General features: G+C 45.4%; 2 protein-coding genes across 4 annotated transcripts; one reads left to right on the top strand and one right to left on the bottom strand.

Moving 5' to 3' along the window:
• Positions 1–11038: 11038 nt before the first annotated feature.
• Positions 11039–15716, bottom strand: LOC120677529 (OVARIAN TUMOR DOMAIN-containing deubiquitinating enzyme 1-like). Its single transcript, XM_039958680.1, has 8 exons — positions 15272–15716; positions 14039–14104; positions 13844–13927; positions 13647–13769; positions 12491–12543; positions 12273–12322; positions 12099–12199; positions 11039–11602 (listed from the first exon to the last, which is right to left on the bottom strand). The coding sequence occupies exons 1-8, from the start codon at positions 15476–15478 to the stop codon at positions 11330–11332; spliced, it is 957 nt and encodes a 318-aa protein (XP_039814614.1). The 5' UTR covers positions 15479–15716; the 3' UTR covers positions 11039–11329.
• Positions 15717–15921: 205 nt separating this feature from the next.
• On the top strand, positions 15922–20049 carry LOC120677527 (O-fucosyltransferase 13-like). Of its 3 annotated transcripts, XR_005676353.1 has the most exons (7): positions 15922–16179; positions 16262–16356; positions 16473–16540; positions 16798–16912; positions 16990–17200; positions 18262–19445; positions 19846–20049. XR_005676353.1 is itself a non-coding variant. In XM_039958677.1 (6 exons), exons 1-6 carry the CDS (start codon positions 16046–16048, stop codon positions 18998–19000), a joined length of 1362 nt encoding a protein of 453 aa, XP_039814611.1. In that variant the 5' UTR covers positions 15922–16045; the 3' UTR covers positions 19001–19589. The 3 variants fall into 3 exon arrangements, 2 of the variants coding, with proteins under 2 accessions (XP_039814611.1, XP_039814612.1); XM_039958677.1 differs by lacking the exon at positions 19846–20049 and having other exon boundaries at positions 18262–19589; XM_039958678.1 differs by lacking the exon at positions 19846–20049 and having other exon boundaries at positions 15924–16179; positions 16798–16886; positions 16979–17200; positions 18262–19589.
• Positions 20050–24950: the final 4901 nt, after the last annotated feature.

The following is a 24950-nucleotide window of genomic DNA, read 5'->3' on the forward strand; positions in this document are numbered from 1 at the left end:
ATGTTGCAACTTTGTCAAAAATAAAAATATTTAAGATCGCCTTGTGTTGGTGTTACGCATCTGCAAATGATGGAGGCAGGCGGTCTTGGATTAGGCAGCAGGCACGAGATGATCTAGCTGCTTGAAAGGGCACTGTTATATATACTCCACGGCCATCATGCGTCGCCGCCGTCACTGCAATCACCGCTTGCAGTGGCGGAGGTAGGATTGGGGATTAGGGGGGCTGAATCAATGGAGTTAGGGATTGAGATGGATTTTTAATGGTGAATTAATGTTTTTGCTATAGTATTTTGAGTGTAATTATTTGCTTTAGGGGGGCTGGAGCCCCCCAGCCCCTATGCATCCGCCGCTGACCGCTTGCAGAGATAGGGAGAGGGAGTACTCGTCTCGATACGAGATTAGGTGTGGCCGTGGCCACCAATGCGACAGTGATCATGACGCCGCTAGCCACTCTGCCTATTGTTTTCTCCTCTAATGAGTAATGACTCTCCTGGTGTTCGCACACTCGACGAATTCATTTCAAATGCTCCCATTTCTTGGAGATTATTTTCAACAAACAATTCAAACTTTAAGCCGTGAGGACGAAATCAGTTTTGTGTGCCCTCGTTTTCCCCTTTCTACAGTTCTAGAGAGGCGAAACAGAGGCGACGCCGGTTCCGGCGTCGATCCGTCCGCTCCCCACCCTCCGGTGGCCTCTCCGGCACCGGAGCGCGTGTGGGGCGGGGCGGATCGACGGTCGTGGTAGTTTGTAGCTGCTGGCGTGTACAGTCTAGTAGGTTAGGGTTTGCTTTTCGCCGTCGATGGCGGAGGAGCTTAGGTTCCGGTGGTGGCGCTGCCACCGGTCCGGCAAATAAAGTGCTTCCAGCTCTTCTCCGGTGATGATGGCGGTGCATCCGGCGTCGGCTCTGGCGTGGCAGCTGCGTGGAGCTTTTGCTTGCTTGGTTTCGGCACTGACGGTGGCCGAATCAAGCTTTTGGTCCTCCGAGGCGATTCCGTCTTCCCTGGGGATTATTTTGTTCCTCTTCGTTTCTTCGTCGACGACGGCGGTGTCGTCTCCGGGCAAGATCGAATGAGATTTGGTTCCTTATTCTCTTATGCGATAGGGAGGAAGTTTCTGCTACCCCTTGGGGTCTTGCTTCCTGGGTCGTCGACTTCGTCGGCGGTGCCAGTTCTTTGCCTCGCTGGGAGGCCAGGGATGACGACCGATGTGCGCCAGAGGGGGATGCTTTGTGGGAACTCAATGTTTGTCTCCTTGGTTTCTTGGATGGTGGCGTTCATGGATTCCGGTTCTTGGGCTGCTTTGTTTTTTGTCTGTGCGGCTGCATCTGCTCTCCGGTTTGTTCGTCTGGGAGGTGGTCCAGGGGAGGTTGTGGGGCCAGATCTTCGAGCCGACGGCTGATGGTCTTCTACCAAGGAAATCTTGCAGCTTACCATTGTTTGGTGTCCGCTCAATGATCTGGATGGGAGAGATTGGAGGCCGGATGAACTGGTTCGCAGATTGGCGGTCGGATAAGAGACGGCGCCTGATTGAGCTGAGGAGGAAGACGACCCAATGGAGTTTGTTTCAAAATTTGATGTTCTGTAGGGTCTTCTTTGTAAGAGTTTGCTTCTGGAGAAGTAATGTGAATGGAGCTAGTTGTAATTTCTTAATTCTCCAGGGTCTAAGTTGCAAACCTACCAGGGGTGTAAGGTTGTTCTTATCGATATAATCTGGGCTTCTAGCCCCTTTCGCAAAAGAAAAAACAAACAATTCAAACTTCATTTTTTTCATTCTTCTTTTTCTTAAATGTTGTATACAGAGAGGAAAGGTGGAGAGACAGGTTTTGACGCGTGGGTGGGCCCGGAGATGCTCCCCCCTTGAGTTTTGGCTTTTCTCCGCCACGTGGGCCCCGGCGGGCCGTTCGGAGATTCCGCGTCCCGCTGTGCGCATGCATGATGGCCCGGAACTCTCGTTCCCGCCAGTCCCACGGTTAACCGAACCGTCGGTAACCGGTTCGGTTTGACCGGTCAAACCGGTCCGGACCGGTTCCGGTTCGACCGGTTATCGGTCAAACCGGTCCGGACCGGTTCTGGTTCGGTCCAGTATGAAACCGGTCCAAATTCAAAATTTAAATTTGAATTCAAAAAAATGAAAAATTCTCAAAAAATTCCTAAAAATATTTCAAGGTGCAAAGAATCTAATGGTGTTAAATTTTCTCAAAAATTCGTTCATTTAGTATGGTTTGCGGAATTTATAATTTAAATAAAAAAAACGTGCATACGAAAATATACAAATACAATGTAAAAGTAGTATAAAAAAGGGTTGGAGGGTTCATTTAGACTAAAATATGTTGTACAAACATTTATTTAGTATACTTTGTGGGTATTTGAATTTAAACAAAAAAAAGAAATTTTTTTGAATTTGTCCAGTTACCAGTCAAACCGGCCGGTTACCATCCAAACCGCCCGGTATACCGGCCAAACCGACCGGTATACCGGTCGGAACCGGTTGAACGGGGAAGTTTGAATTCAAATTTGAATTCCACCGGTTCCGACCGGTAACCGGCCAAACCGGACCGGTATACCGGAACCGGAGGCCGGCGGTTACCGGTCACCGGTCGGATACGTTAACCCTGGTCCCACCCACTCCGCCTCCGAGTTTTTTTATTTTTATATTATTTATTTTTCGATTTTTCAAAAATATATACTGTGATTTTTTTTGCAGATTTGGCCTCATGTGGCCAGTTCAACTGGCAGTTAGGGCATGCCGCCGCATCCGGTGAAATATCTTTTGACCTAGATAGCTCATTTTAAAAAAATCATAATTAATTTATATGAACTCGGATGGAGATAAACTTTATATGAAAATTGTAGAACTCGACGAGATCTACTACTTTGTAGTTCAAAATTTTTTCATTTGGAGTCATCTTGGTGCACAAATAATCGACACAAATTTCAGATCTAAAATTTAAATTTTGGTCTGAACACTGGACTACCTTCAAAAAATCATAATTAATTTATATGAACTTGTATGGAGATAAACTTTATATAAAAATTATAGAAATCAACAATATCTATAACTTTGTAGTTCAAAATTATTTCATTCGAAACCATCTTGGTGCTCAAATAATTGTCACAAGCTTCAGATCCAAAAATAAATTTTAGATCTGGATCATTTATTGATTAGTTGAGCATCAAGATGGCTCCAAATGAAAAAAGTTTGAACTACAAAGTTGTAGATCTCATCGAGATCTACAATTTTCATATAAAGTTTATCTCCATCCGAGTTGATATAAATTAGTTATGATTTTTTTAAAATGAGCTGCTCAGGTCAAAAAATATTTCGCCAGATAAATCGGCGTTAACATCACTATAGTACCCCTATCGCCGGTTCATCTGGCGGTATGCTCTTACCGCCAGTTGAATTGGCGACAGGAGGCCAGATCTGCAAATTGTTTTTTGTGGTATATATTTTTTGAAAAATAAAAAAATAAATAATATAAAAATAAAAATAAAAATAAAAACATCTCCGCCTCCAGTCCGGACCGAGTGCTTCCCACCGCCGGAGAAGGGAATACCACCGAGTGGTAGTGGCCCCTAGCTCTTCAGTCTTCAAATCAACATTCTTGTCAAATGATGTTCATGATGGCCACCCTTGCCTCCTTAAAAATAAATGTGAGCTGTCCATCCCCTGTTTTGCGGCTAATAAGAAGCCCTTTTCCCTGGAGGATTGGATTGTTTTTTTTTTCTTTTTGTTTTGTAAAAAGTGCATTATTTATCTTATCTGATCCAAGAGCTCCTTGGTTTGTCTTTCTACGACATGAAGAAATCCGTTTGTTGTCCCCTTGCAAGTTAGATGACGTGATACAGGAAGATGAAGTTGGCAGTGGCAGGCAGGTGGTAGCCAGATCAAAAAAAGAAACAATTACAGCAACCACCCGGGCCCCCGGGGGCGTGGGAACGAAAAGACGGATCACCCGAACGGAGGAAAACGTCTTTCTTTTCTCCAGGTTCTGAAAGCGATCGGCAGTCAGCACTGTACTTCAGAGTTCAGAATCTTTTCACTCCTGCGTCCTGCATTTTCATGAGAGTAAAAGTTGGGGAATGGAGATACAGCCGTACAGATACTCATCAATCCAAGCCAATTAAACAGATACACACTGGTTTTGTTTGCCCGGACGTCTGTCGGATTAAATGTGTGCATTTTTGTTCGCGCTAGTTGTCTAACTACTCGTCGTTTTAGCTTAACAGAAAAGGGCACTGGAAAGAAGATGGAAAAAAAAGGGTTCGCTTGGGGTCAACTCTCCAGGCTTGTCAAACTTTCACTCTCTCCAATCGCAGGCCATTCGGGCTGGGCAAAATAAACCAAGAATCGAGGACCGAACCGAACTTATTGAGAACCGGAACCGAAAAAGTTCGGTTTCTGTTCGGTTCCAAGATGTGAGGAACCAAAGTTTACAGGTATTTTCGGTTCTTGAGCTCGGTTCCGAAAGAACCGAAATTTTAGCCCATCTAGGCCCAATCTAAACTGGCCCAAATAGAAACCCTAACCTCATCCCTCCTTCAACCTTCTTCCCAGCCGCCGCCACTCACCCCGACATAAACCGACTCGGCGACTCGGCCCTCACCTCGCGTCCCCGGCTCCTCGCCAAACGAGCCCGCCGCCCCCAACCCCCATCGCCAGCCGGCGTCCCGCCTCCTGTGCTCGGATCCGTCCCCCTCCTCACCTCGCCGCCTCCTGCCTTCCTCTCCTACGGCGGCCGGCGACCCGACGTCCCCACCCCACCGCCCCCTCTGCAGCTCGCAGCTCCTAGCGCCCGGACGTCCGCGGACGCGGAGGCAGGGCGGCGTCGGCAGCGCTCAGGCTGCGTCAGCGGGTCGAGGGCGACGGCGGCCGGCGACGCGCGAGGGCGATGGCGGCTGGTGGGCCTGCGCGACGGCAACGGCGGTCAGCAAGCGCGCGCGACGACGACCGGCGAGCTCGCGCGACGGCGACAGCAGCTTCCCCCAAGCGACGACAGTTTCCTCCATTGCAACTCGGTTAGTACCGAAACCAAACCGAACTTCCCGAAACCGAACTTCCTCTGTTCTTGCTTAGGAAAAGAACCGATCGGTTCCTATTTTTAAGGAACCGAACTTCTATAGAAACCGCCTCCCGAATGCCCAGCCCGACAGGCCATGTCTTCAACTGATTGCTCCCCATGTGGCCGTGAGCCCGTGAGACGCAAATCAACTCATTTTGCTCCATCTATTCACCACGGTGCTTTTGACATGGATAGGCATTGCCTGTAACTTTGCGTCACTTCATGCCCAACCTATGAGTAACTGGAGCAAAACTACCCGTACAACAAAGTTGCCGTCACATCTCCCAATAGATCAATCCAACAAATATTAGCGAATGCAGCTTTGCCTCCCATTTCCTACTTACAGAATTATCCACTTGAAATACTTATACTAGCCACTGATGCCCGCGCTTCACTGCGGGTGACCAATTGGTATACCACAAAACCCTAAAGGTCGTGTGTGTATTATCTGAAGCTATGTTGGAATGCGGTAGGTTTGGCTAACCCGTATAATACACGAAAGCATCAACTGTCATAACGGTTATCCATTAAGCATGAAGTAGGTGTGAGGTTATTACATTATAGGCAGAAAGATCTTGTACTACATGGGGGCACATATCCCTTACACGAGGGTTTACACAAAGTGAAGTAATTTTCACTTCCCTTAGTGTAAAGGAGCTAGCTAAAACTAAATCTAGAATTCTAAATTCGGACAGTAGCTTCATTCCCTTGGATCTTCGAGTGCCTAGCTAGATCATTCATCTAAGGATGAAGGGCCTTCTAATGGGATGAGAGGAGGACCAACTTTGCTCTCTGCCGGTGGCTGATTTTGCTGGAGGACTTCTTCCTTGGTAGGCTCCAGGTCCGAAGCCTCCTCATAGACCTCTGTAGGCGGAGGTGCTGGCGGGGTCTCACCAAACTTCTTTTTGGCGTTATCCATGGCTACAATTGGGATTCCATCTAGCACATCACACTCTTTGCCATCCAATATGAGAGCCCTTCTTTTCACCCGAGTGACTAGGTAGGCATCTTTTAATTCTTGTGCATGGCGGTCATCGGCTTGCTTTAAGGCTTCAATTGCAGCGATCTCACGACTTTCAGATATGGTCACTTGGGCCTTAGACTCAGCAAGCTGCACACGAAGTTTCCTGATCTGCTTCTCAGCTTCTTCTGCCCTGTGGTTGCACTCCTTGAGCTTGGTTGCTTCTTTATCATATTCCTCATCTAAGGTGAGCAAGTACCTTGCCATGAACACTACAGTTGGGTTATCTTCTCTTAATTCACAACCTTCTAGGGTCTTCATCCGAGTAATCCATATTGGGCGGTTCCTTACCAGAGGCGGAAAATACCGCATTGGCGTACGACAGATAATGGAGTATTTAATTGCAAAGCACAACAAAATATATGTGCCAAAAAACTGATATTCATACCTGCTTGCGCCTTCCCAAAGTAAGTGCCTTTCTTCAACTCAGAAACAAGCTCGTCGACCTTTAATTTGAAGACTCGGCTAACTATGTCAGGTCTAGCGTCAGGCCTCTGCCCTGGAATAAATGCAAGAGCGTCAGCTATTTCCTGCCACTTTGGATTGCAGGTAAAAGTAATAAACATGTCTGGGGGCCCATAAAATCGACAGATTGCCATTGCATCCTGATAGTTTTGTATCATGTATCTTTTACTCCCAGTGAAGCTAGCAGGCAAAATAACCTTTTCCCCAACATTGTTTCCATCCACATCACCCTTAAGCAGAGCATCCTCAATACCCTTGTACACCTCAGACCTTAGATTTTTGTTATTTTTTACAATGTATCTAAGCCTGTTCTCCTCTACAGATGCATAAGCATCAACAATGTACTGCTGAAATAGCCGGCCACCGCGTATTAGCGTTGTAGCCTCGCATCTACGTTGCTGTAATCGGAAAGCATAATATTCAAGCATGGTAACCTCACCCCTAACTCCAACACGCAAAGTTCCTGAACGGTTATATTTAATTCCTAACTTGAACCCTTGCTCCCCATAAGGGAACAGGATTGGGTACTGTAAGGCCATATAGTTTGCATGAAGATTGCTGATTCTTCTAAGCCCACCACCTCTATCCTGAATGATTACGTCAGAACTCTTCTTATCTTCGGAGAAATCCCCTACTATTAAACCAGCTATCTCAGATCCTGCTGGTGCACTATACTGAGGTGCTTCTTTTGACCTATCGTGCAGGAGCCTAAGGCATAAAGGTTGGACTTGGCTTCCTCCCAAAAGGTCCCTAGCTGCCCTAAATGATTTTACCAGCTCATTCGACTCGTCGAACATCCGTACCAAGCCTTCAACAATTTTTTTATCAACTCCATTATCTTTATCGCACTCCCTGTCCCTATCAAAAATTGACATTCGATTCTGAATCTCATTTTCAGTGTAAAAAATATACAGTTGTGCATACACTGGGGGTTTACCCTCATCCGGTAGCAAAGAACCAATCCGATGATGGACCTGACCAATAATTTTGAACACATATGGCCCAGGTTCCTTATTTATACCAGTATCAATTTTGGCACCAAGTGATGTGAAAGCGAACATTGAATTGTATGATCTTATGGACTTAATGAAGTATTTAGACAAAACATCACCGTGTGGATCCAACAACCCAGCCAGGAACTGAGGAGGATCCCTTTGAAACGGCAAGACAACTTTACCTCCACGACAACAAAGATGGAAACGAATACAACCTCCTTCACCTGAGTAGGACCTTTTCACGCGCTCTTGGTGCCAGAACTGCGCGCCGCAGTACTGGTACGCGTGCGCAGGAGGGCCGTAGTATGAAATCCCAGGTGTAAGGTTCACTGTACAGCCATCAGGAGAATAGGTAAGCCACACAAACGATCACTCAAATGGTTCTTTTATGAGTGCCTCTAATAAAATAATCTAGGCTAAATATTCGCACCTTGATTTTCCGCCTGGGCCAGACACTTTCCTGCACCACGAATCAAAACCAGCGTTCACTAATAAATAGGGGAACCTATAAAGTGGACACAAAGAATCATTCAGTTCACCTTCTTTCTTTCCCTGTCTTGTGGATCTTCGGCGAACCTGCCTCCCACGAACTGTGCCCTCAGCAGTTGCCACTGATGAAGAAGGGAAGAAAAAATCTAGCATAACTATCTGGTCAATAAAATCAAAACTATACTCTTGGGGCATGAGAATGGAAAGAGCAAAAGTCCATGGGCAGCCTTTTCGTGTTTCCATAATCACCAAACAAGTGCAGGCAACCTGCATGGATCCCACGCATACTGGTATTTGTGTTTGTAAAATTATTCCTTGCATAATTCGTTCCTTGCAGGGGAAAAAAACTCCTTGCTAGGAGGCCAAACAGGTTCTCTGTGCGGGATCGCTAAGTCCATTTCCATTATCTGGCGGACATCATTATCCCCAATCTTCCCTATTACAGGGCCAGCCTCAGGATTTCGAACATGGTATTCAAATTCTCACAAGGGTAAAAAAAAATTCATGGCTTAAATCCTGGTACCTGGCATCTATAAGTGAGTATAACATCAATTAGTGCAAATGGGCTAATAATATAAGAGGAACATAATGAGTTATCTAAGTTGGATCAAACGCAATGATCAAACTAAAGTAATTAAAATAGGAGGCTTTGCAATCTCGTCACTAATATTCCAATCGAAGTAGGCAGCTGTATACTTTTAGTACCTATTAGGTACCTCTTATCGCTAGTGCTCCATAATACATGACGAACAGGCCACCAGGAGTCAAATCGGAACCAACAAATTAGTACCTCCACCGAGACGCAATTCCTCGCTCGCGGTTCACAGCTTGGCTACCGCTGGGTACCGCGGAGGTGCGGAACCCCAGCGGCGGTGCGGCCTTAGCGGCTAGCGCACGGTGGCCGCTCGCCGCTCGGCCCTACGAAGACGAAGACGCAGAGCCCCTGCAGCATGCAGGCCTAGCGCGTATGCGCTGGGACGCTTGAAGCTTGCCGCTCAGCTGCCATCAGCCGCCGCGTAGACGGGGCTCCTGTAGGCCTAGCGTTCGCTCGGCCTCCGCCGGACACCCTCGTCGAGCCGAACGGCCGGGCGCTGCCCGCTGTGCCGGCAGCGCTGCTGCTCCAGGGACAAGACGACCGGGCCGGCTGGGCACTAGTTGCGGCAAGGCGGCGTTGGTGGGGATCGGTTGGGCTGGAGGCTGGCCAGGAGCACGTTTTTTGGGCTACTTGAGCCTGTGTGGGCCGGCGGGGGGAGGTGGGCTGCTAGATTTTTTGGGCCAAAGTACAGACTGGAACACCAGAAGCCTGTATTGTTGTATAATTTTTGTTTTCTCCAATCAAATACATAGGATATACTGTATACATAAATTTGTTGGTAAAAAATCATGGCATCCAGTTGAGTCCCCTTGTATTTAATGGGGCCCGCCACTGCCCTATCACCTTCCAGGAGCACCCGTATACAATTTCAGCTCTGTATCTGCTAAACTTTTTCCCCAAAATTCTACCCTCAAAAAATTCTATTCGAAAAGGTGGTAAACATTGCTCTTTAATTTATTATTCCTATTTTGGGGTGCCCATTATTAATTTCCTGTGATCTCAACGCATAATATTTTGTTCGGTGCATGTGTACTGCACGAACACCTACGTATAGCAAGGGAAAAGATGAAACAACATGACGGTACCAGCACACCTGATGTGCAGGTAGCTGCTTCTTTACAGCGCCGTCTTTTCCTTGTCTGTTTAGACGAAGAAGCAACATCCATATGGCCTTTCTATACTTGTGTCAGAAGGCTGCAAGACCTACCTGCTAAAAAGGACGTCAAGAAGAAGGGCACAAATAAAAGGTAACCAAAGCAAATCGTAGAGCAAGGCAAGTCAAATAAAATACATAATTAGCAACGGAATGTATTAAACAACGGTAAATAGTACATAGTTACAAAAAAACACGTGAGCTCTCTATAGAGGCCCCCAAAACGCACGTTCTTACTCCATCTCATAATTATTCATAACCCCTTTTAGCACGGTAATTATACAAATTTTATTTCTCCAAAACTATAGTAGGACCTTTATTATATCTCATCAGTTGTCTACACAAATCACTTCTCTAGAATATGTCACTTATCTAGGATATTGCCGGTTCGAACTATATATGGCTGTATAGCATGCTATGTTAAGAAACGCACCGTTTAGCTAGACCAAAAGATCTTTGCAGCTGCCAAGAATTCTAGTGGCTCAAACGTGCACTATATCAAGATTGCGGGAGAGGGTGCACTGAAGGGAGGGGTGTGATGAAAAGAAGACAGCCCATGCTTTTATAGCCAGGCAACGCACTAGACGTCAAGGAAAGTTACAGAGATGAACAGACGGGTGAGAAAATGGATACCTATATGCAATAGTGCATATTCATTAAATGTTGTGTCCTCCCTTGAGAACGGTTCTACCAAGGACACCAAATTTCACTGGCTTGGTGGCAGCACCATCAATGTACAAGCTCACGTCGCTTTCAAAGTTTGGAGGAAGGTGGCAGCACCATCAATGCACAAGCTCACATAGCTTTCAAAGTTTGGAGGAAGGATGACATCAACTTGCAGACCAGCCTGACGCAGTACATCAACTTGCACTGAATGAGCACTCCCAACCTTAGAGAAAGGAGAATGAGTTTATCTAAATCGCACAAATTACATCGAATGGATCAGCTTCACGAGGCTAACGTGGACACGCTCGGAGGCCGCCGAAACGGCGCGGCCTCATACTTCTAATTGGGGATTCAGTAAAGCTGCCAAGCTCTGCCATGATTCGTAAATCCTTATATCTAATCACATCTCATGACCCCTCTGAAATTCCTCAGGTAGGATTTGATAGTATTGACCAGCGGTAAAACCAGAGATCAGCAAAAGTTATAGCATGATGAGGTGCCAATCCAGAAGATTTTGCGAGCACTCGTGCATCAAGGAAAGAGAAATAGACAACATACAAAGTGACAATGAAGCTTGCTTGCAATGGCAAATAAAGGTAAAAAAAATCGAGAAAGGAAAAAACTGAATCACTAGCAATATCCACAGAACTCTGCAGTCAACACAATGTTAAATCATTCTAGTACCAGAGTGAAGACTTTCAGCAGTAGAAAACGACTAAATTGGGTGAGGGCACCAGCACACAAAAGCAAGTCTCATTGCTTCCCAAGAACTCAAGTACCCTTGTTTAAGGCCACCTTTGGCAGCACCCAGGCGAAACATGACTACAGAGTTCTAGACAGTGCTTTTTCAACCACGTTCATCAAACTGACCATGACCAAAATTCACTTTGGGTAGAGAATATCATAGTGACCAGGCCGGTAGAGCAAAGTAATATAAGGTTTCTCAGCAGCAGGAGTGGATGTCATCGCAGCATCACCCTCAGAAGCATTGGCCGAAGGGATGAAGTCATGGTGATTCACGCTCAGATTGCCAGTATCACAAGAGCTTCTGTCTAGGTACATAACACGGATTGGTACACCTAATGCATCTGATAGGGCAATTATGTGCACATGATCACTTTCCTCACCCATAGGCTCCACAGAAGCCTTGCAGAACTGCAAAACAATTTAAAAATCAGGGTCATTCTCTTAGCTGCATGTTTTGCTGAAATGTTCATGGAAATAGGGTACAGATTCAGTGAATGAAATAACCAACAACTTTCAAGCCAGCCCAAGAGTAGCTTATTTGCCCAGAATCCCAAATGACAGCTGCATAAAGTTCTTCCTATCCCAACATTTGTTACTTCGTACTTAGGATAAACTTCACCATTGGAAAAATATAATGAATCAAACTGATGCTAATTCATGATATATAATTTTTTTATATGATCTTTGGTTAATGGATATCCCCTCCAGGAATAATAACTACACATGCTACAGAACAGTTTTGAGTCAACAAAGGAAGAAAATTTATTGTGATTTCAATCACCACAATTACCTAAGGAGTAACAAATAGAATCATATATTAGTGTTATTTCATGCACGCAAACGACCATAGATATAATTTCAGTATTCCATATTCCACATGTGACAATGAAAATATGGAGCTGACCTGAGCCACTGTCGAATTTGTCAAGCCAGATATGAATGGTTCGAAGAACTCAGACCTCCTTTGAATTTCACCAGAAGTGACAAACCTAAAGAACATGACAACTGAAGATGACAGTGTTAGATAGTATTGGCAATCTTCTAGCAATACACAGTATGAATATCTGAATGTACAAACCATAATCAGAAACTTGTGAATCCCTGGTTCTTTCTAGAAGCTCCTCAGGCCTAAACATATCGGAACACAAAATAGATTTACTAAAAAAGCACAAAAATGATGATAGGTGCTGTGTCATAATTTGTATACAGTTCAAAGAAAAGGCTTTTAATATCAACAGCTCAATACTTTTCCTTCATTAATATGTATTTGGGAGACAATACAACTATGATACTTACCCTATAGGAGCTTCATGTCCCTGGAGAACACTTTCCAACTGGTCAATGAATATCTGAGCAAGATCAAATAGCACTGTTCAGTAAGGGAACATATAATAATAGCTATGAGCAGCAGTGCAAAAAGAATACTCATTCCGACCACACATATAAGCAGTTTAAGACACACACAGTCTACGAGGTGAAACTTTCACTATCAATTTCTGTTAAAATGTATTATTTCCAATAGAAAATATTATTAATTACGAAATTACTTTCATGATGGTCCAGTAGCATCAACTTTATGTTGCAAAACTACTTTAAACTTTTAATTATTGATGGTCAGCGCTTACAAAGATTTGAAGTAGGACAAACCTAAAAATATACTCCATTGATACCAAAATGTAGGTCATTTCAGTTTTGTCCTAAGTCAAACTTCTCCCACTTTAACCAAGCTTATAGAAAAATACACTAACATCTACAACATCAATTTAGTTTTATTGAAAACACCTTGAAATGTCTTTTACGGTGCACTTATTTGAAATGTAGATGTCAATATATTTTTATATGAACTAGATCAAACCGTCAAAGTTAGAAAGAATAAAGTGATATTTTATTTCCAAGAAAGTTTGATTTCTTCAAATTCCACGCATACATTAGTCAGCAAGGTTCAAGTTTTTGTGATACTCAACTACTCTTATCTCAACTGAACTACAGCAGCATGAATCCAGCCACTAAGTAGTAAAACATGAGTTACATGCATCAGCTGCCTTCTGCCCTAGTACAGTAGCAAACTGTCTGAAATATTGTGTCTCTAGTTGATAGCTTATGACCTTTCGAATACAGGCAGGTTAGTAATACTGAATAAACTAAAACAAGTTGTATCTTAGTTAATTTTCCACATAAAAGCAGCATATCCACGAGTCTCAAAGGATTGACGAGAAGCATCCACTACAATAACCCAAACCAATCCTGTTATAACAAACACAGACATCAGACAGCTTATAAGCAAACTCATCCAAGCAAATACCCCAAAATCATTTCGAAATGATAGTGTTACATGAGTGGACAAACTCACAAACAGTCAAGAGAATATAGAGCAGGTAAACAGGAAACACATGAAACCAGAAAAATAATGACTCAGGAAAATGAGCAAAAGTCAACCGCTGAATAAACTTACAGAGAAGAAATCTTCAAACGTGAACTCGATATATCCAAGAGACAGGAGAGTCTTCTTGCATTTCTCAATTTTTATCATGATGCGATCGACCTCAGCTTTGTCTTGTGTCTCTAGGATGTGTTCCTGGCCATAAATGATAAGGTAAGAACATAAAGATATGCACAATAACACTTTGTGAAAAGTACCGCAGATGATACCAAGTAGGAAAACATAAAGCTTCGATAAAAGCAGTTTCCATCTCCACGTGTCCGTCTTAAAGCATCATATTGTTCACCAAGCAACTGCAGACCAAGTATAAGACTACATGAACAAACTAGAGAATGGCATGCTAAAACAACAGATCGACATAAAATCCAGTAATTACATATAAGAATAGCCAAACACACAGGGACCTTAATTTTCTCCTGTAAAATGGGGCTGCCAGACTGAAACTCAGCTGCTAAAGAGGAGAGAGGTTCCTGCAAGATTGAAAAGATGCATGATAATTAGTATGGAAAGCGCCATGATAATCTGAACACATTAGCCTTCATAAGTGATAAAAGCTCATATATGCTTTTGCATCACTTCGAAATGGTGCCTAATCATCACCATAAAATGCACTTTTTAACAATCTACTACTTTTAGAACCAGAAGAAGGCCATGTCCCCTTTTATTGGAACAAGACACCAAAACAGCTGTTCATACAGTTCAAACAGACCACCTACTAACTTCATGCACCTATGGCTACACCAACCAACAGGTGACGATCAACAGCATAAGCAAACCAGAACCCAATATAGTCCTGATACAGACTAAAAGCTTTTGAAGAAGCCCTGGAACTTCTTTTCCACAAAACAATCTCAATCACAGTTTATAACCAACTACTTGACTTAAATAACAGACCAAATCTCAGCATACTATTTCATATCCTAAAAGAAACCTGTGTCAGGTTTTGGCTAGACAATAAATCAGTCTAAGATAGCTGAGTATCGAGAACAAGCACAGCAAGCAACTGTTCTGGAAATGAACCAAATGGTAACCATACAAGTCAGCAGGGTACAAAAACTCCCTAACTATCCAGCTTCTCATCCAGATAACCCTATCTAAAACTTTGATGAACATGAAAAGGAATAGCATACATTACTGGCAACCCTGTATGGTCTTATGACAACTTATGTGATAAATTTCACCTCACTTAAGCATACAAGTGCACTGGTTTCCCTGCTGAGTTATCCCCTATCAACTAATAGGCTAGTCTAGAGGAGAAGTAATTCAAGGTTCTCACTCAAATCACACATGTCGAGCGATAGCATTTTCTTCCATCCTCGAACAAAACACAATAATATGAAGTAATTACTCCCTCCCTCTCATCATCTCCAAATTCCCCTTATGCCTGCTTATCAACACAGCTCAACACCAACCAACAAACACTCAACTGCACTGCAGTACAGTACGATTGACAGCACCGAGCATCCCACCGGACTCATAAAGATGACCCCGACTGGCATTTTCAGTAGATCAGTGCAAGCCTCTAACACTAAAGCCTGATGGAGACCCAGTCCACCACACGGCGGGCTAACCAATCATTGATCGCGGGCAGGAGAGGACGGTGGGGAACAGAGGGGCTCTCTCTCATACACACACACCTTGTCACCAACGCACGGCAGCTTGGGCCCCTCGGGGATGTCGAGGTCGGCGTCGCCGCAGCAGGAGCGGTAGTAGTCCCCGCCCATCGAGAGCTCCACGGACACGGGGTCCGAGCACCCGCCGAGGCTCGGGCTAGGGTTAGGGTCGGGCCCCTCCCCGCCGCCTCCTTTCGCGGCGTGCGGCGCCGCCTGGGGGACGTCGCCCATGGCCGCGTCCGCCTCCTCCCCAGGGATCGGGGGCGCCGCGGTGGCGTCGGGGCCTGCCTCACCGCCGTCCGCCGCCTTGCGCTTGCGGGCGCTCGCGTCGGCCGCCTCGCGCGCCAGCTTCGCGGGTCGGGGGAGGGATGTGGCGGCTTGGATTCGGGGTGGGGGGGAAGCGGAAGCGGAAGCCTGCTTCTGATCCTGCGGTGGCGTCTCTTCCGAGATCCCGACGCAGGTGGAAGTGGGAAATGCGCCCGTGTCGTTTTGCGGATAAGCCCTCAGAATTTACCATTTACGTCCAGACCCCTGGAACCGGATATCCGCGCGTGAGTCTGACATGTGGGGTAGTGTCTGTCTGGTCCCACCCGCCACAGAGATAAGGGGAGGCAGCGAGTGGGCCGTCCCACACCACCGCCCGTTCTGGATATATTTAGTGGATGACATGTGGGCCCGGCGCGTGGTTGGGGCCCCACTCCCGCCTTGTGCTGCTCGAGAGATTTCTTTCTGCTCGCGCCGCCACCGGCCGATCAGATCCAGCGCTTTCACCCGGCGGCGGCAGGTCGCCCGCCGGCCATGTCTCCGGCGGCGGCGTGGTGCGCGCAGCACCGACTCCGGTTCCTCCTGCCGGCCCTCTTCCTCGCGCCCGTCCTCTACTTCCTGCTCTCGCCCCCGTCCTCTCCCCCCTTCTTCAGCGTCCCGGCTTCCGGGTACGCGCCCCGCCCCCAGATCCGTCTATGATGTTCATAATGTTCTAGCGCCATTTCATATCTCGCATTCGGTTCGTGGCAGAGAGCTGCATCCTCCTGGCCCGCGGGCCATATGGGCGCAGCGGCGGCTGGTGGAATGGCGGCCATGCGGATGGTGGCAGAAGGCACCGATGCCTGGTGTGCCCTCGCTTGCTTCCTTTTTTAGTTTTTTAATTTTTTGGGGTGGGGGTGCTAGGATGATGGACCTATTGCTTGACGAGACTGACTGTTGCTTGTTTCTGCCTCTTCTGCAGCTCCGTCCAGGAGGAACGGGTACGTGAGAATAGACTGCTACGGTGGGCTCAACCAGCTGCGACGTGATGTACGTTAAGCATCTCGGTTAGAGTTCTTCCTTCCTGTAGGTTTCAAAATGATATATATCAGAAACATGCTCTGCTCGTTATGTCAGTATCCTAACCACACGGCATTGCATGGAGTATCAACTCTCTGAGACTGACAGTGCTAAACTTAGAAGTTTTGTGATGTTCTATAAAGAAATGTGGTCTTGATTTTTAACATTATTATGTGTTTCTGAGTTCTGAAGGGGCTATCAAGTGATCCAGTGTGATTATTCTGCAGCTATGCGATGGAATTGGGGTTGCACGTCTCCTGAATGCGACAATGGTTCTGCCCAAGTTTGAGGTTGCCGCATATTGGAATGAGTCTAGGTATGTGCCACGCGATGAAATGAAAGGTTGGTTCTGTAGTACAGTCTGTTTGAAATATACATTCACTAGTTCTTATTGGACTGTTCTGTCAGTGGCTTTGCAGATGTTTTTGATGTTGATTACTTCATTGAGCAGACCAGAGGATATGTCGAAATTGTGAAGGAGATTCCTGCAGAGATAGCATCCAAAGAGCCGTTTAAGGTTGACTGCAGCAAACGGAAAGGACATTTTGATTATGTCGAAACAGTACTTCCAGTTCTATTGGAGCATCAATACATCTCCCTGACACCTTCCATGAATCAAAGAAGAGATAGGTATGTCTCAATCATCTAGTTGGTCCCTGGCATGTGCCTTTCATTTCCATTGAATCAATGGCCTTAGTCATGTGTGCTAGGAGTTTTTTCACAGGTTGTTCCTCGCTGTTTTCCATGACATCTGAATCATGTCTGCTATTCATGGTCTCATTAGGGTAATAAAATATTAGTATATACATTATTTATTAGTACTGTGCAACTAAAAGCTTGGCTGGGTTGGGAGCTACAAATTATAGTTTTGGAAAATTTAGGTTTTAGCCATCGCTTCAATTCATGTTTCCGTATTTACCATTGCTTTAATAATATTTAGGTTTATGCCTCCAGTTCTCAACTTTTAGACAAGTAATTAGTGTTCGTTGCTTTTCAGTTTTCACGAATAAGGTGTTTTATTGATTTCATTGCTGAAATATAACCTTCCTACTGCAAACAATCATTAGCAATGAGCGTATTTATGATCCTCTCAAAATCCGTTATGGTGGCAGGGTTTTGTTTCTCAATTTCAGAAGTTAATGGCAAAAGAAGTAGTGATCATGTTACGCGGGTTCTTGTTATCCCTTTGCAGTGAACTGAACCTTACCTTATTTAATTGGAGCATAGTCTTTTTATTTGTGATGATGCATGTCTATATATTATGAGAATTTGGGTATCCTTTAGTTGGTCGTTATGTGACTTCTGTATATTACAGAAATTGCTTCAATTTACCCAATCTTAATTTCCTACCATCTTCTAAATATTGTCAACTTTCCAATAATTCATTTGCATAACTGTAACATGAAAGATGTAGGTTGAGTGAAACAAGGTATTAATGTAAGAAGTAGTTTAGTCCTATTCCGTCCCAGCTATGTATCTCCCTACTCCCAAACTTGTACATGGTTAGCTCTTCTATGCTTCACCAGTAGCAGCAATTATTATTTATGTCAACTTATATCATGAAATCTTTTGCCCTCCATCTTTGTGTGAGCTACCTATTGGACTTGTATGTATGTTAAAGATTCCCAATTATTTGAAATATTAGTTATAAACTTTGTGAGCCTAACTGATCTATGTCCCTCTATTTTCAGAAACCCCTCTTATGCAAAAGCTTCTTACTGCCAAGGTTGCTACAATGCGCTTAGGTTGAATAAAAAGGTGGAATCCAAGGCTATTGAGCTTCTCCAAGCTATACCAAAACCCTTCCTATCCCTTCACCTGAGATTTGAACCAGATATGGTTGCCTACAGTCGGTGTGCATACACTGGTCTTTCTTCTAAATCACTGGACTCCATTGAAGCTGCACGTGGGGAGGGTAGGAAGGTATTGACCGGTGATTCTGCCCGCCTGTGGAGGAACCGCGGAAAGTGCCCTCTGACGCCAAGTGAAACAGCCTTTATCCTCCAAGCGTTAGGCATTCCTACAAACACAAACATTTATTTAGCTGCTGGCGATGGGCTTATGGAACTTGACGGCTTCACATCTGTTTACAAAAATATATACACAAAGTCATCTCTCCTGACTCATGAAGATTTTGAGAGGATGCATGGAAATACAAAAGCTGCTCTTGACTATTATATTTCAGTCAATAGTGATGCATACATTGCCACATTCTTTGGAAATATGGATAAGATGGTAACTGCAATGAGAACAATGCAGGGTCTCCAGAAGACACTGGTCTTGAGTAGGAGGGCTTTTGCAAACTACACTGCTGCTGGATTAGCAGGAGAGCAACTGGCTATGGCTATGTGGGATGCTCATCGAGAGGAATATATCAGGGGCAGGGGATCGGCGCTGCCTGAACACTGCTTTTGTGAGTTCAGATTGTAGCACCTGTGGCACGAGGGTTACCCTAGATGGACACCTGTTGGTTTAAAGAGAGTCATAGGTCACCGTGATTGTGTAAATATGGATAAGCTATAACTGCAACGTGATTGAGGCTTCACAAGAACTGCTTTTGATCGGATGGCCTTCAACTGGGTACAGAGAAGGCTTGGCACTCATACAGAGATGTATTATCACCTGGCCTTCTGCATGAGTCAGTTGCACTGTAGGCAGTAGTGGCACTGCGACAACTGTTGATCTGGTTACCCTGACCAAGGAAGGGAAATGAGAGTTGGGCTTCATCAGATGCCAGGACACACGCTGATAAAATTCATGGACTACCTACATGTCATCATCCTCGTGGCAAGGTTATTTCCTCTGCGTAGCCTACTGATGAGCAGAAGGCAAGCAGCCAGGAAATATTCTGCTGCACGTGCTATGGTCTTACTCTGTATGTACCTAGCGCTTCTTTTCACTCGATTTTAGACTTTGTTTAGTTCCCAAAAAATTTTCACAGAATCTGTCAAATTGAATCTTTGGATACATGTATGGTTGAAAAAAATAACTAATTACACAGTCTAACTGATTAGCATGAGCTGATCTTTTAAGCCTAATTAGTCCATAATTGGACATTTTTTGTCAAGTAACAATGAAATATGCTATAGTACCAAACCTCAAACTTTTTCACCAACTAAACACAACCTAAGCTAAGCTCTTTGACTTTAGCTAGATTTGATGGAATTTCAGCACGATGCCGCGTGCCCGTATTTGCTGATCTAGTGATACGTACGTACGTACGTAACGTAAGGATGGATTGTTTCCTCACCACCGCTTCTGTGGTGTTTGTACAGGTTGTGTGCGGCGTTCTAATTCAAAACTATAGCTCGGAGGAGATTGAAAACTTGGTGAACAAATTCTGTCATGCTCTATAGGGCGCCATTTGCATTGAGGCGCGCAAGTAGTTGTTTACATATACATCTTCCGTAGCACCATTCTGTACTCTTGTACACAAGGATACCGATTCACGTTTGTTTTGAGATAACCTCATTTTGCAAGAGAGCACCAGAAAGGCGTCTATAGAACTTCACGACATGGCCAATCGCCCACGAATTCTGAACACAACAGTGTCAGCTCTCGGTTTTTTTTTGGGAGATCAAAGCTCTCTGTTAGTTGAGACTGACGGGGATGTCTTGGAACAGATAAATTCCTGCAACGATTTATGCAGCACTAGTGTCTGGGGGCGCGCCATTTATGCGATGCTGGGATGAACGATTTTATTGTTGTTTTAAAAATATTCTGAATTTGGTAATTAAAATTTGTTGAGGGGTGAAAGAAATTAGAGGTGCAAATCTCTACTATTTCTAAAGCAAGCAATGTTTCTTTTGTCTGTCAATTGGAATCCTAATAAGAGTTCGGACAAATCAATCCAAATTGTAATTGGAACCCAACAAATCAATCGAAAACGGATAAATCAATTTGAATTCTAATAGGAATCTGGACAAATCAATCAGAATTCCAATCAGAACACGGAGAATCGATATCTCGCATACGAAATGGCATGTACATGAAGTAAATGAACACAAAGTTAATGGTATTATGTAAGTCTATTATATTACCCATAACAACACAGACAGTATATTTCTAAAGCAAACAATATTTTCTTGGTTCGTCAATTGAAATCCTAATCATAGTCCGGACAAATCAATCGCAATTACAATCGGAACATGGACAATCTCGTACAATCGGTGGAGTAGTAGATGTCCACATGAGCCGGGCGCACGGATGGGGGATCAGATCGTGTAGGGCACATCTATGGTGGGGCCGGACGCGTCGGGGCAAGGACACAAGGAGGAGCAGGTGGCGAAACTGGTCGTCACAGCGGAGGCTATTCCTCGCGCGCTCTACTGCAGCCCAATCTATCGCAAAAGGGAGGCGCAGCTCGCTAGCAGGTGGGCTCGTGCGGCACTGTGCTTCTTCCTTCTCTAGATCTCGCGATGGTGGTGGCGCCTAGGTTAGGGAAGGGGGTTGCTGGGGTTTGGAGGGGTGGTTGGTGGATGGAGCGGTCGCCGGCGAGGTAGCCAGCGCCGGGGTGGTGGAGGGAGGCGGCGGACCTCTAGGGTTCGGGTTGCCGGGGGGGTGGGATGGCTTCATGGACTCCGGCTATAGAAGAGGAGGTCGTCGGCGGCCCGGCGGCGGCGGCGGTTGGGCCGGCGGAGGGCAAGGCGATGTGTCGGCCGGGTAGGGTAGGATCTCTGGTGGGCGGAGGCCGGCGGCGAGAGCGAGGCGGTGGACGGGCGGCGCGGCGATGTGCTTGGTTAGGGTTAGGGTTGAAAACGGTCGGGATAACCTCATTACCGTTTTCACTTTTAAATTTTAATACAAAAACGATATCGAAAACGGAATGATCGAACACGAAAACGAATACGGACTCTTGGGATATCGAAAACAAACCAATTCGAACGGATATGTGTCGAAAACGAACGGTCTACAGAAAAACAAAATGGAAATACACTAACCCGTACGGTACCTAATCATCCAACAAACCCGACATGAGTACATGAAAATAATAGACAAATGGTAATAACACAAGTAATTGTAAATCATCATAATAATTCACAACTTCACAAACAAGTTTATAGCCACACACATATTAGTGCAGTATAGAGTCGCAACTCATAAGCCCACACTTTGGGTAGAAGATAAAACAAATTCATAGTCACAACCACACACTTAGTAGTAAAAACAGTATATACCGAATTAGTAAAATAAAATACGGGAAATACGGAAATGATCGGGATACAAGCCAAATCGTTTCCGTCCCGTTTTCATTTGACATCCCGTATTTCATATTAATTTCGAAATTATCCGAAAATACGAAAATAACCAAGTAAAATGTAGAAATCAGGGTGGAAGGGGTCGTTTTCAACTCAGTTAGGGTCGGCGACAGTGGATGGTGACGGCTATGGCGGCGTTGGAGCTGGAAAGACTGGAGCGGTAACTTTTGCGATGCGTGGATTCCTCGCACGTGCGAGGAATAGACGCCCCAACATCACGGCTGCCGTAGTGGGCGTGGCCCTCCGAGCCAATATGAAATCGTGTGACAGCGCTGGCTCCGGCTCAACACTAGTTAAGGTCGGCGACGGTGGAGGGCGACAGTGATGGCGACGTTGGAGCTGGAAGACGGGAGCGGTAACTTCTGCGATGCGTGGATTCCTCGAAGGAAAAAGCTTACGCACGACTGATCGCGCTAACGTGCGAGCGCGCGACTGCGCGCCGGCGGCCCGCCAACTGCGGCCCAACAACCCCCACGTGCTAGATTTTGCTCCGCCTTGCACCTAGTTGCTCACGACCCAGAGACCCCATATGCATGTGCACAGGTCCAATACTCATGTGCCCAGCAAGCGTGAAACAAAAATATTTATCTACTTTATATTATCTCTATTTTGAGAACTGATTGCACCAATATGTTCTATACGACGAGATGAACAAAACAAAACCACACTTGCATATGTTTTAACGATATTTTATACCAGTGGCAGCTTATGTGATGACTTGCACTCTTTTCTATTGCAACTCATGTGTATAACAACTATTCTTTTGTATCAACTCATGTGTATGAGTATATGATCGATTTTCATTTGCAGTAACTTGCATGTTATATGTGCGGCAATGTATAATAGTTGTCATTTTTTGGCAACTTTTGTTTTACGTATACTACAACTTTTATTTTTATGATAATTTGTATATAAATTTATGAATTTGCTACTTACTCTTTTTTTACTACTTTTGTAGATGGCATTTTATGTTTGGGACAATTTACAGTATGTATATGATATATTTTGTTTATGGCAACTTATATTTATAACAAATTATGGTTTTGTGGCAACTTTATTTTTTTTATAGTTTATTAATATTATATGGTAATTTTTATCTTATACGTGTAGCAACTTATATTTTATATATGTGACAACTCATGTGCATGAAACCTTTTATTTTTTGGCAACTTCTGTACATAACAAATAGCAATTTGCTACTAGTGCAAAACATCTTCAAAATATATCCAAGTGTTATCTAGTTTTGACCGTCTCATCACGTAGAATACAACAGTGCAATCGGTATTCAAATTGGAGCTTGTACGAAGGAGATAAAATATTTTTTTAGAAAGCAATTTTGTGTAAAAAAGCTTCTAGAACTAGCTGATGTCAGCCAACTACTTACTGCCCGTTGTAATGTGTCACACAAGTACAACATGCTATATGCCCTGCCGAATAAGTATGATTGTGTTTTCTGCTAGGTTTCGGACGGGTCGCGCGATTGGCGACCGCGCGACTGATCGCGCTTTAACGCGGTCCTTCCTCGAACGTGTGAGGAATAGACGCCCGGACATCACGGCTGTCGTAGTTGTAGTGGGCGTGGCCCTTCGGGCCGATATGAAATCGCGTGACAGCGCTGGCTCCGGCTTAACTCTAGTTAGGGTCGGCCACGTTGGAGGGCGACAGTTATGGCGGCGTTAGGCTGACCTCAGCAGCATCCCGCGGTGCGCGGACGCGGAGGCGCGGAGGCATCGAGAAGATGAGGTGGCAGGCGGGTGGGCAGAGGTGGTGGGGCCGGGGGCATGCCACGTGTGCGGTGGCGACGACTGGGGGATACTGCTGAGTTTAGCGTTAGACCTGAAAAGACGTGAGCGGTGACATCTGCAATGTGTGGATTCCTCGAACCTGCGAGGAATAGGCGCCCCGACATCACGGCTGCCGTAGCGAGCGTGGCCGGGCCGCGCGTGACAGCTCTGCCTCCGGCTCATCCGAAGGAATCTGTGCACCGTGCATGCGTCTAGCTCACTCAATGCCCTGCGGGTCCGCGGTTATTTGGTCCCACCTGTCAGTCGTGAGGATTGGGAGGGTAAGGAATGGAGAAGCGGGAGCGTGAGAAAGGAGGCGAGGGGAGCGTCCACATCACTCGCGGATCGAGGCCCGAGATGGCACCCAGGCGTCGGATCTTTCCCCCCTCACTCGGGAGCCCGAGAAAGGAGGCGAGGAGTCGTTCTCCCGAAGGCATGCGCTTCGCGCTGAGGCGAGGCGGGCCCCACCCTCTCGTCTTTGGTAAAAATTTTGCGAATTTTTTTTATTTTTTAACCACTAATTTAGAGTATTAAATAAAGTTTAATTACAAAATTAACTTCACAACTCCTCTATAAATCGCGAGACGGATCTAATAAAGTCTTTGACCACGTGATTAGAGAATGGTTACTGTAGCATCACTGTAGTAAATAGTTGATTAATTACCGTCATTAGATTCGTCTCGAAAAATTATACTCATCTCAGAAAAAATTTTGCAAATAGACTTCATTTAGTACTACATGTATGTAGGTTTTCTTCTCGGGAAACATGCGCGTAAAAATTACTGTAGGAACCAAACACCCCCGTGGCCTCGACGTTCTTCGCATGTTGTACCAGGGCACCGCCGCCACATGCCTTGTCGTTGTTTTTTTTCTATGATTTTTTTTTTGCTGTCCCAAAGTGTTGTCCGGACGCGTTTCATTCCTGGGCAGCAGTTCACACTCGTCTACTCCTACAGCTCCCATCTGCGACAGAATTCCATAGCGGGAGATCTGGAATCATGCTTTGTGAAAGAGAGGGGACAAAGTTTTGTTCATTCTCCGGCACGACTCCCTCCCTCCATCGTGGTCTTGGCGTACTGTACCGTACCGTACTAGTGCCATTTTGATTTACGGTTGGAGAAGGTGAGCCTCTCGCCCTCTCCTGTCCACCGTGTGCGAGCGGCGCGGCACCGCGACCAGCACCCCCGCACCGATCGGCACAGGCCGGCCAGTCGGAAGCCGGCGCTTTCATTCGCTGGGTCGCTGTAGTACGTCGGCCCGAAAGCTGTTGTGGCTCCTACCTAGCCCAGGTCGAAGTCATCGGGCCTGAACTGTATCCATGGGTCGGGCCTGGACTGT

The sequence above is a fragment of the Panicum virgatum genome, chromosome 6N (assembly GCF_016808335.1).
Source record: "Panicum virgatum strain AP13 chromosome 6N, P.virgatum_v5, whole genome shotgun sequence".
Taxonomy (NCBI): domain Eukaryota; kingdom Viridiplantae; phylum Streptophyta; class Magnoliopsida; order Poales; family Poaceae; genus Panicum; species Panicum virgatum.